Below are 12,011 nucleotides of genomic sequence, written 5' to 3'. Positions count from 1 at the left end.
GCAGAGTGCGAGGCAAGGGAGAAGGAGGCTGAAGCCAAGCGTCTGAAAGAGCTGGCTGAACAGGAACACGATGATGTGTTTTACAATCATGATGAGTTCCTGAACGAATTCCGGAAAGGGTTCCGAGCTACGTAAATATGAACTGTAATGTTGCTGGTGGACATGTATGTAAACTGTGTAAAGTGTTTTGGTGCACTGGGTTTAAATAGATTAGGAGGTGTGTTGGAGCAAGAATCTACATAAACCCAGTCTGACAGCTACAGTATGACAGCTGGTGATCTAGCTGCCAGGCTAGGTCACAGTGACCTGATCAGCAGACCGGCTTGAGCCGGCAGAAGCCAAGTGATGCAATCTGCTGAGTCAGCACGGCCAGGATTGGCTGCTTGGACTATATATGATCTGTGTGTGCATCACACAGGTCTCTCCCTGTGAGATGGTGGTTAGGCGAAGCACTTTGTCCGTGGAGGTGATATTGTATAGACTGCACAAGAGAGCACTTGTCGTGTATATATGTTAATACACCTTTTGGCACTAGTTGCACGCGTCTGCCTGATTTTCTTTCCTGAAGCCCTGTGTCGGGCAAGTCATCTCCCTCACTCTGCTACTCCCGCTCCGACAGACCAAGTCCTATGAGAAAAGGTTGAAGGAGCTGGGGATGTTTCGCCTGGAGATGCGGCGGCTGAGAGGTGAGGATCATCATCTTCAAGGACTTGAAGGGCTGTCGTATAGAGGATGGAGTGGAATTGTTTTCTGTGGCCCCGGAAGGTAGGACCAGAATCGATGGGTTGAAATTAAATCAAGAGTTTCCAGCTCACCATTAGGAAGAACTTCCTGACCATTAGAGCGGTTCCTCAGTGGAACAGGCTTTCTCAGGAGGTGGTGGACTCTCCTTCCTTGGAGGTTTTTAAACAGAGGCTAGATGGCCATCTGACAACAATGAAGATTCTGTGAATTTAGAGGGAGGTATTTCTGCCGGGGGTTGGACTAGATGACCCTGGAGGTCCCTTCCAACTCTAGGATTCTAAGGCCATTTTCTGTGAATTGCAATTTTTTCTCTGTGTCAATGCCTCCCCCTCCTGCCTGCTGGTGTGGGGCCCAGACTGTGTGTGTGATAGTGGGGGGGGGGGTGAGTGGAAAGGAACTTCCTGCCCATTTGGTCAAGCAGAAAGAAAAAATGCTTCAAGGCCTTTTTACTGCAACAGGTCAAGAGCAAATTAATATGACTCTGATGGTTTGATGTTGGACCCAAACCTCCCCACAATGGGCACCATATAAATCTCTCATCTCCGTTTGCATCATTATGTATCTCTTTGCCATAAAACTTAGGTTAGTAAATGCAGCTCCTCCAAGAGCTATGAAACTATGGGGGGAACCCGGCACTGCCCCCTTTACTTCCATCCCACCTTCCAGGGGATCTCTCAGCTCTTGCACTGGCTTTCCCGCTCTAGGCCCCTAGGTGACCTGTGGTGGAGGAGAAGCGCTTGCAAGCCTATTTCCCCTTTATTCCCCCCTTTACTCTCAGATAAATATCTGCCTGTCTCAGTGCTCAGAGGCCAACTGTGGTCCCAGTGCTAAGTAAGCTTACTTGAGAGTAAGCCTGCATTATGGTCCTCCTTGACCTCTGAGAGCTGCACAATATGCGTGAAAGAGCCACATGTGGCTCAAGCCAGTTTGGACACCCCTGGTTTAGGTTTTACCAGCTGCTTTAGTCCAGTCTCAGCTGTACTTATGACCAGTGACTGATGCATCTTCTTCTTCTTTTGTATTTTCGTGTGTGTGCATCTGAAGGCCATGACGACCTCTGGTGACTGACCCCTGCTAGAGGCCTGGAGGATATTCAGGGAGGTAGCTAAATAAAGCCTGCCTCTGCTTCCCCACTGCTGGTATTCCAAGGAGATCTCCCATCCAAGCCCTTGCCAGAGTCCACCCTGCTCGGCTTCTGAGATCTGACAAGATCAGGCTTGCCTGGTCTCTCCCAGTCAGGGCCCAGTTCCTTCTGCATCGTGACTCTAACTGGCCCTGCCTGGCAACTAACCCTCCACCCACCCTTTCTACCTAGATGGTAGGGGGCTTGAGGAAGTTCCCTTTCCCTGTCTCTGAAGAAGTGTGCTTCCACAACGAAGCTTCTACTCAGAATAAAACTTTGTTGGTCCCCAAGCTGACATTGGACACAACCTTTTCCCTAAAAGAAGAAGGAAAAAACAATTTAGATGTGCGGCAAGTCCTTAAAGAGATGGGAGCACCAGCCCACCTCACACGTCTCCTGAGAAACCTATATAAGGATCGAGAAGCAACTGTCAGAACGGGATATGGAGCAACTGATTGGTTTAGAATAGGAAAGGGGGTTCGACAAGGATGCATATTGTCACCCTGCTTATCTAATTTATATGCAGAGTACATCATGCGGAATGCTGGCCTGAATAAAGCACAAACCGGAATTAAGATTGCCAGTAAAAACATCAACAACCTCAGATATTTAGATGACACTACTGTAATGGCAGAAAGCGATGAGGACCTAAAGAACCTCTTGAGGGTGAAAGAGGAGAGCACAAAAGTAGGCTTGAAGCTCAACGTCAAAAAAACTAAGATCATGGCATCCGGCCCCATCACACCTTGGCAAATAAAAGGGGAAGACATGGAAGCAGTGACAGACTTCACATTTCTGGGATCCAAGATCACTGCAGATGGTGACTGTAGCCATGAAATTAAAAGACGTTTGCTCCTTGGGAGGACAGCTATGGCGAACCTGAGCAGTATAATAAAAGGCAGAGACATCACCCTGCCAACAAAAGTCCATATATTTATTTTTATTTATTTATTACTTTACATTTATATCCCGCCCTCTCCGCAAGCGGACTATAGTCAAAGCGACGGTATTCCCAGTAGTAATGTATGGCTGTGAGAGCTGGACCATAAGGAAGGCCGAGCGCAGAAGAATAGATGCTTTTGAGCTGTGGTGCTGGAGAAGAATCTTGAGAGTCCCTTGAAGTGCAAGAAGATCCAATCAGTCAGTCCTATGGGAAATCCACCCAGACTGTTCCCTGGAAGGTCAGGCGCTGAAGCTGAAGCTCAAATACTTTGGCTACCAAACGAGAAGGGAGCACTCCCTGGAGAAGACCCTGATGTTGAGAAAGACAGAAGGCAAAAGAAGAAGGGGACGGCAAAGGATGAGACGGCTGGGCAGCGTTATTTATGTAACTAACATGAATTTGAGCAGACTTTGGAGGATGGTGGAAGACAGGAGGGCCTGGCGTGATTTTGTCCGTGGGGTCGCAAAGAGTCAGACTCGACTGTGTGACTGAACAACAAAAAACCCTGCCCAAGCACTTATAACATTTCTTTCTGATTAGAGTAAGGTTTCTTCTGCAGATTAGAGCCTTATAAGCAAGTGGCATCAATAATTTTTGTGGTCTGTGGTTGTCTTTTACATATGAAAAAGGGGGAAAGCTCTTTTTATGGGCTAAGAGGTTACATGGATCCTCCTTGTGCGGGTTCCTCAACACAGTAGAAGAGAACTTCTTCGACTGAATCACTTTCAAAGTACCCAACGTTAAAATGGTGTCTTCCCTGTGTGGGGTCTCAGTTGCCATCACTGCTTCTGCAACACAATCTCTATCCACAGTCTGAAAAGCCAAAAGGCTTCTCCCTTATAAGAGTTCATATATGCTTTTGAAAATTGTCACACTGACTGAATCTGCACACTCAAAGGTTTTCTCCCCATGTGCAGGTACTTTGATGCAGCTGAAGAGTGCCACTCTAACTGAATCTTCTCTCACACTCTAAGCAATGAAAAGGTTTCTCATGTTTGGAGTTTATCAGCAAGTTCAAGGGGGGTGGGTGGGGAGTGGTCTCATTCATTGGGATGCTGTCTCTCCAATATCAAAGCGTCCATTGGGGTCATTAACGAGCCCAGGTGTGGCAAGCCGCGGCCGGACATTGAGAATTCTAACGATTTCCCCCCTCTGTGTCTTCTATGATGCTGTTCAAGACTCCTCCTCTCACTGAATCTCTTTCCACACTCTGAGCATTCAAAAGGTTTCTCCCCTGTGTGGGTTCTATAATGATATTGAAGATTGCCACTCCGACTGAATCTCTTTCCACACTCTGAGCATTCAAAGGGTTTCTCCCCTGTGTGGATTCTTTGATGACTTTGAAGTCTGGCACTCCGACTGAATCTCTTTCCACACTCTGAGCATTCAAATGGTTTCTCCCCAGTGTGGGTTCTCTGATGATATTGAAGATGGCCACTCTGACTGAATTTTTTCCCACACTCTGAGCACTCAAAGGGTTTCTCCCCAGTGTGGGTTCTCTGATGCTTTTGAAGATGGCCACTCCGACTGAATCTCTTTCCACACTCTGAGCATTTGAAAGGTTTCTCCCCTGTGTGGGTTCTCTGATGATACTGAAGATGGCCACTCCGACTGAATCTCTTTCCACACTCTGAGCATTCAAAAGGTTTCTCCCCTGTGTGGGTTCTCTGATGATGCTGAAGAGTGCCATTCTGACTGAATCTCTTTCCACACTCTGAGCATTCAAAAGGTTTCTCCCCTGTGTGGGTTTTCTGATGACTTTGAAGATGGCCACTCCCACTGAATCTCTTTCCACACTCTGAGCATTCAAAAGGTTTCTCCCCTGTGTGGGTTCTCTGATGATATTGAAGATGGTAACTCCAACTGAATTTCTTTCCACACACTGAGCATTCAAAAGGTTTCTCCCCTGTGTGGGTTCTCTGATGACATTGAAGACGGCAACTCCGACTGAATCTCTTTCCGCACTCTGAGCATTCAAAAGGTTTCTCCCCTGTGTGGGTTCTCTGATGACGTTGAAGAGTGCCACTCTCACTGAATCTCTTTCCACACTCTGAGCATTCAAAAGGTTTCTCCCCTGTGTGGGTTCTCTGATGACGTTGAAGACTGCCACTCTCACTGAATTTCTTTCGACACACTGAGCATTCAAAAGGTTTCTCCCCTGTGTGAGTTCTCTGATGCTTTTTAAGATCGCTACTCTTAATGAATCTCTTCCCACATACTGAACATTCGAAAGTTTTTCCCCCTGTGTGGGTTCTCTGATGACATTGAAGAGTGCGACTCTCACTGAATTTCTTTCCACACTCTGAGCATTCAAAAGGTTTCTCCCCTGTGTGGGTTCTCTGATGACGTTGAAGAGTCCTCCTGTCACTGAATTTCTTTCCACACTCTGAACATTCAAAAGTTTTCTCCCCTCTGTGGGTTCTCTGATGAGTTTGAAGATGGCCACTCTTAATTAATCTCTTTCCACTCTCTGGGCATGTAAAAGTTCTCTCTCCTCTGTGGGTTTTTTGGTGCAGCTGAAAGATTCTACTCTGACTGAATTTATTACTCATTTCTGAGAATTCAGAAGGTTTCTCCTCTCTCTGTATTGTTTGGTGTACAAGGAGCTGTGATGTATTTCTGAAATACTTTCCACACTGAATGGATTTCCTTGCCTTCATTATCCTGTGCTTTGGAAAATGTACATTCTGCTTTTTTCCATAATGCTTCTCAACCGTACCACCATCTTTCTTTATCTTAAGTTTGCCTTGATTCCTGACAATTTTGTTCAAGTTTTCATTTTTAACTCTATGTGGCATTTTCTGATAAAGTTCCTCACCCTCCACATTCCTCTGCTCATCTTCTGTTGGGATAGAGAGAAAGAAACTGTTAGCACTTGGAAAGGGAGTAAGATCTAACAGCATCTATATGACTATAGGATGAAAGTTTGGCTCACCTGAACCACACATCCACCTTTCCCCAAGAATAATTAATATTTAAAAATACGTCCCCCTCCCATCTGTCTGCCCAGGCATCTCTTTTATGAGGCTGAATTAATCTAACTCCAACCTCATGATACCAGTAACTTCTCAGCATCAGATGCTCAATATTTTCTGTCTCCCCAGACTCACATTCACAAAGTCTCTCTTCTGAATTTGGATCTCTTCTGAATCTGCCCTCAAGCACCACAGAGGGGAGAGCCTCACATCTAGCCACTGTGAAGGCTTTTCTGGTTTTTCTTTACATCAAGGTGTGTTCGAGGGAGGGAGGAAGGATGGGATGAAGGGAGGGTGGAATGAAGGAAGGAAAGGAGGGAGGGTGGAAGGAAGGGAGGGATGGTGAAAGGAAGGGAGGAAGGGTAGAGGGAAGGAAGGAAGGGAGGGAGTGAGGGAGGGAGGGTGGAAGGGAGGGTTGAATGAAGGAAGGAAAGGAGGGAGGGTGGAAGAAAGGGAGGGATGGTGGAAGGAAGGGAGGAAGGGTAGAGGGAAGGAAGGAAGGGAGGGAGTAAAGGAGAGAGGGTTGAAGAGAGAGAGGGAGGAAGGAAGGAAGGAAGGAAGGAAGGAAGGAAGGAAGGAAGGAAGGAAGGAAGGAAGGAAGGAAGGAAGGAAGGGAGGGAGGGAGGAAAAGAAAGAAGGGAGGGAGGGAGGAAGCAATGAAAGGAAGGATAGAAGGAAGGGAGGGAGTGATGGACAGAGGGAGTGAGGGAGGAAGGGACGGAGGGAGGAAAGAAGGGAGAAAGGAAAAGAGGAAGTGAGGGAGGGAGGAAGGGAAGAAAGGAAAGGAGGGAGGGAAGGAAGCAGCCCTGAGCCTGCTTCGACAGGGAGGGCGGGATATAAATTTGTGAAATAAATAAATAAGGAATGGAGGGAGGGAGAAAGGATGGGTGGAAGGAAGGAAAGAAGGGGGAGGGATGGTGGAAGGGAGGGAAGGAGGGTGGAAGGAAGGGAGGGAGGTTGGAAGGGAGGAAGGAAGGAAGGAAGGAAGGAAGGAAGGAAGGAAGGAAGGAAGGAAGGAAGGAAGGAAGGAAGGAAGGAAGGAAGGAAGGAAGGAAGGAAGGAAGGAAGGAAGGAAGGAAGGACGGACTCTGGTTCGGGAGGACTCGTCTCAAAGAGATGAAGGGTTAGCTGCTATTTTTCTACCGGGTAACGGACCGGAGTTGTCCACTGTGAAGGTGACAAACAATATGGACTGTCTGCCAGTGTCTCGAGGCGGCAGGAGGAAGGTGGCGGGCCTAGCTCGCCTGGGAAATTATAGATGTTTGTATGCAAATGCTAGAAGTGTTCAAAGTAAAATTGGTGAATTGGAATGTTTAGTGCTGGGAGAAAACATAGACATTGTGGGAATTTCAGAAACTTGGTGGAATGAGGAGAATCAGTGGGACACGGTGATTCCTGGATATAAGCTATATCGGAAGGATAGGGAGGGAAGGGTTGGAGGTGGGGTGGCTCTGTATGTCAGAGAGGATATACGGTCCAGTAAGGCTGAGATCAGAGAATTAGATTCACTTTTAGAAATGCTTTGGGTTGAAATAGAGGGCCCAAAAGGAAATTTAACTATGGGAGTTTGTTATCGCCCACCAAATCATAAGAGAGAGGACGATTATAATATGATGGAAGGCTTAAAGATAGCGGCTAAACGTAAAAACTGTGTTGTAATAGGTAATTTTAACTACCCGCAGATTGATTGGGTCAATATGTGTTCTGGTCGAGAGAAAGAGATTGAGTTTCTTGATGCTCTCAATGACTGTGCTATGGAGCAGATGGTCTCAGAACCTACCAGGGGTGGGGCGATCCTGGATTTGGTCCTAAGTAATGCCCAAGACTTGGTGAGAGATGTAAAAGTGATTGCGCCGCTTGGGAGCAGTGACCATAATGTTATTGATTTCACCGTTTGTATAAATAGGGAGTTGTCCAAAAAGACCACCACAACCACGTTTAACTTTAAAAGGGGTAAATACACTGAGATGAGGAGGCATGTGAGGAAGAAACTGAAAGGAAAGGTACATACGGTCAAAACCCTTGAGAAAGCTTGGACGCTATTTAAAACTATAATCCTAGAAGCTCAGATAAAATACATACCACAAGTTAGGAAAGGCACAAACAGGCATAAGAAAAGGCCTGCGTGGTTAACAAATAAAGTAATGGAAGCTGTAAAAGGTAAGAAGGACTCCTTTAAGCGGTGGAAAACCAGTCCAAGTGAGATTAGTAAAAGGGAACACAGGCTGTGGCAAATCAAATGCAAGACTGTGATCAGGCAGGCAAAAAGGGACTATGAGGAGCATATTGCAAAAAACATAAAGACCAACAATAAAACTTTCTTCAAATATATTAGAAGTAGGAAACCAGCCAGGGAGGCAGTGGGGCCCTTGGATGACCATGGGGTAAAAGGATTACTGAAGGAGGATAGGGAAATGGCTGAAAAGCTAAATGAATTTTTTGCCTCCGTCTTCACTTGCCCGCCCCAGAACCACTAATTTTGGAAGGGGTGTTGAAAGACCTGAGTCAGATTGAGGTGACAAATGAGGAGGTCCTACAACTGATAGACAAATTAAAAACTAATAAGTCACCGGGTCCGGATGGCATACATCCGAGAGTTCTGAAGGAACTCAAAGTTGAACTTGTGGATCTTCTAACAAAAATCTGTAATCTTTCATTGAAATCTGCCTCCATTCCTGAGGACTGGAAGGTAGCAAATGTCACCCCCATCTTTAAAAAAGGTTCCAGAGGAGATCCGGGAAACTACAGGCCAGTCAGTCTGACTTCAATACCGGGAAAGTTGGTAGAAACCATTATCAAGGACAGAATGAGTAGGCACATTGATGAACACGGGTTATTGAGGAAGACTCAGCATGGGTTCTGCAAGGGAAGATCTTGCCTCACTAACCTGTTGCATTTCTTTGAGGGGGTGAACAAACATGTGGACAAAGGAGACCCGATAGATGTTGTTTACCTTGACTTCCAGAAAGCTTTTGATAAAGTTCCTCATCAAAGGCTCCTTAGAAAGCTTGAGAATCATGGAGTAAAAGGACAGGTCCTCTTGTGGATCAAAAACTGGCTGAGTAATAGGAAGCAGAGAGTGAGTATAAATGGGCAGTCTTCGCAGTGGAGGACGGTAAGCAGTGGGGTGCCGCAGGGCTCGGTACTGGGTCCCATGCTTTTTAACTTGTTCATAAATGATTTAGAGTTCGGAGTGAGCAGTGAAGTGGCCAAGTTTGCGGATGACACTAAATTGTTCAGGGTGGTGAGAACCAGAGAGGATTGTGAGGAACTCCAAAGGGATCTGTTGAGGCTGGGTGAGTGGGCGTCAACGTGGCAGATGCGGTTCAATGTGGCCAAGTGCAAAGTAATGCACATTGGGGCTAAGAATCCCAGCTACAAATACAAGTTGATGGGGTGTGAACTGGCAGAGACTGATCAAGAGAGAGATCTTGGGGTCATGATAGATAACTCACTGAAAGTGTCAAGACAGTGTGCGTTTGCAATAAAAAAGGCCAATGCCATGCTGGGAATTATTAGGAAGGGAATTGAAAACAAATCAGCCAGTATCATAATGCCCCTGTATAAATCGATGGTGCGGTCTCATTTGGAGTACTGTGTGCAGTTCTGGTCGCCGCACCTCAAAAAGGATATTATAGCTTTAGAGAAGGTGCAGAGAAGGGCAACTAGAATGATTAAAGGGCTGGAGCACTTTCCCTATGAAGAAAGGTTGAAACGCTTGGGACTCTTTAGCTTGGAGAAACGTCGACTGCGGGGTGACATGATAGAGGTTTACAAGATAATGCATGGAATGGAGAAAGTAGAGAAAGAAGTACTTTTCTCCCTTTCTCACAATACAAGAACTCGTGGGCATTCGATGAAATTGCTGAGCAGACAGGTTAAGACGGATAAAAGGAAGTACTTCTTCACCCAAAGGGTGATTAACATGTGGAATTCACTGCCACAGGAGGTGGTGGCGGCCACAAGTATAGCCACCTTCAAGAGGGGTTTAGATAAAAATATGGAGCAGAGGTCCATCAGTGGCTATTAGCCACAGTGTATGGAGCACAGGTCCATCAGTGGCTATTAGCCACAGTGTATGGAGCACAGGTCCATCAGTGGCTATTAGCCACAGTGTATGTGTGTATATAACATTTTGGCCACTGTGTGACACAGAGTGTTGGACTTGATGGGCCGTTGGCCTGATCCAACATGGCTTCTCTTATGTTCTTATGTTCTAAGGAAGGAAGGAAGGAAAGGAGGGAGGAAGTGTGGCAGGAAGGGAGGAAGGAAGGGAGGGAGGGAGGAAGGGTGGAAGGAAGGAAGGGAGGGAGGAAAATAGATGGGGAGGGAGGAGGGAGAGAGAGGTGAAAAGAAATCAACTTTTACTGCATTCTCCAAGCTCCCAGCTGGCTTTGCTTGGTAAAGTGATTTAAAGAGAACTGCCTCCTCCAAGCTGGTCAACAGAGCAGTGGGAGCTTTGAGAGCCACACGATCTGTGTGAAAGAGCCACGGTTTGGCCACCGCGGACTAGACCCTCAGGTTGAAAGTTCCATTCCAGCCAGTGATGGAGTGAAGCCATTTTGGCTTCCATTTTTAAAGTGCCAGTTTCTGGTCATGTCAGTACATTCGGGACACATCTGGGGACCTGCAGGTTCTCTCTAAGGAATTTGGTCTGAACCCTCTGAAGAGGAGCAGCGCTGGAAGAGGAAGGGCCGATCAGAGTGCCACAGAGCCCTTCTGCAACTGCCTTCACTTGAAATACCTTTTGGGCGGCTGCAACATCAAGAGCCCCTTTTGCATGACAGACTTTAAGGATGCTGTTGGCAGTTCTTTTGCCTTGCGTTGCTGCATACTGCATACGGGCATTTCTGCCCCCTCCCCCCAGAGGTCAGTTCCAATTCTAGGAATACGTGAAGTTTCCTTATCCTGAATCAGACCCTTGGTCCCTTGGAGTCAGTATCATCTGCTCAGTCCAGCATCGGCTCTCCAGAGTCTCAGGCAGAGTCTTTCATTTCACCTCCTACCTGATCCTTTTCTCTGGAGATGCTGCCAATTGAACTGGGGACCTTTTCATTCCACACAGATCCTCTGCCAGGGAGCCACAGCCCCTCCCCTAGTGGTAGGACATGCCTCAAAATGATGCATTGCTATTCAGTATTTGGATTCATTCCTCATCGCAACGGAATGGCACCCATGAAAGATCCTTACCCAGAGAGGCCACATTCTCATAGTTCTCCAGCATGACTTCCCTGTACAGAGCTCTTTGGCCTGGATTCAACAGGGCCCACTCTGCCTCCGTGAAAGAGACGGACACCTCCTCCAAGGATAAGGGACCCTGGAAGAAAAAGCAGATTCCCTCCTCTTCAGAGAACATACCTTGCAGAGATTGCACACTGGAAAGGAGTTGTCTGGGAAGATATGGAAAGGAAGGCTTGGGATGTGTAAATGTGTCATGAGTGCTGGGGACCCTGCAGAAGAAGCTGAGCCTGCAGAAGAAACTGTGCCCCTGCCACCTGCATCAGTGCCCCTGCCTCCTGCTGGAGAAGATCCAAGCCCCCCTGCCTCGCCCTCTCGGGCGGCTCGTGTGCGTGACCGCCTTCGTCAGGACCTCAGGGATCGGAGGAGGGCGGCACGCTCACGAGCAAGACGCTCCCTGAGCCCTGAGTTTTAAAAGGATTCTGGCCCTTCTAGGAGTGAGGGTGCTTGAGTCTCAGCAGGATCCTGGCCACCTGTGAGGAAAAGCCCCCTACTTTTCATACACATGGACATCATGATCACCAGTATGGTTGCCAGGGTGCCTGGAGATTTGACTCTCACACATCGGCTCTAAGAAGTGGACTTTGCTTGCAGTTTCTAAGGCTTATGTGGATACTATAAGCCTCAGCTTTGCATTCTACATCTCTGAAGAGTGTTAGCCAGAACTACAGACATGCTCCAGCTGCTCCTTGTGTGCCCAGTCTTGGCCACTGCAGTGGAAGAAGCCAGGCCACCATGTTTCCAGCCTGCCTCCATGGACCTAAGGCTAACAACAGCAGAATCCATCTTGCTTTCCTGACCCAAGCATACCCTGCCAGGCTGAACTCATTCCTTCTTAGTGGGAAAGTCACACGTACACACCCTAGCCTGCAAGCAACCCATTTACCTCATGAATGGATTAACAGCTCCATTGTTGATCCTAATTGCTCAGCAATACCAGAACAATAACTCTTGCCCAGGAAGAAGATAAGGAAGAGGAAAACCATCT

General features: G+C 47.2%; 1 protein-coding gene across 1 annotated transcript; it reads right to left on the bottom strand.

The window, feature by feature from the left end:
• Positions 1–3,850: 3,850 nt before the first annotated feature.
• On the bottom strand, positions 3,851–10,633 carry LOC132571567 (zinc finger protein OZF-like). Its single transcript, XM_060238367.1, has 2 exons — positions 10,530–10,633; positions 3,851–5,213 (listed from the first exon to the last, which is right to left on the bottom strand). Exons 1-2 carry the CDS (start codon positions 10,631–10,633, stop codon positions 3,851–3,853), a joined length of 1,467 nt encoding a protein of 488 aa, XP_060094350.1.
• Positions 10,634–12,011: the final 1,378 nt, after the last annotated feature.

Source organism: Heteronotia binoei, chromosome 5, assembly GCF_032191835.1.
Source record: "Heteronotia binoei isolate CCM8104 ecotype False Entrance Well chromosome 5, APGP_CSIRO_Hbin_v1, whole genome shotgun sequence".
Taxonomy (NCBI): domain Eukaryota; kingdom Metazoa; phylum Chordata; class Lepidosauria; order Squamata; family Gekkonidae; genus Heteronotia; species Heteronotia binoei.
The sequence above is the reverse complement of the archived record's forward strand: the minus strand, read 5'-3'. Positions and strand labels throughout refer to the sequence as shown.

Excerpts from the sequence above, each read along its gene's own strand:
- LOC132571567 (XM_060238367.1), bottom strand. The coding sequence starts at position 10,633 with ATGCCCGTATGCAGTATGCAGCAACGCAAGGCAAAAGAACTGCCAACA. Across the intron at positions 5,214-10,529 it reads ATGTTGCAGCCGCCCAAAAG|AACTTTTGAATGTTCAGAGT; the intron begins GTATTTCAAGTG and ends CAGAGGGGAGAA.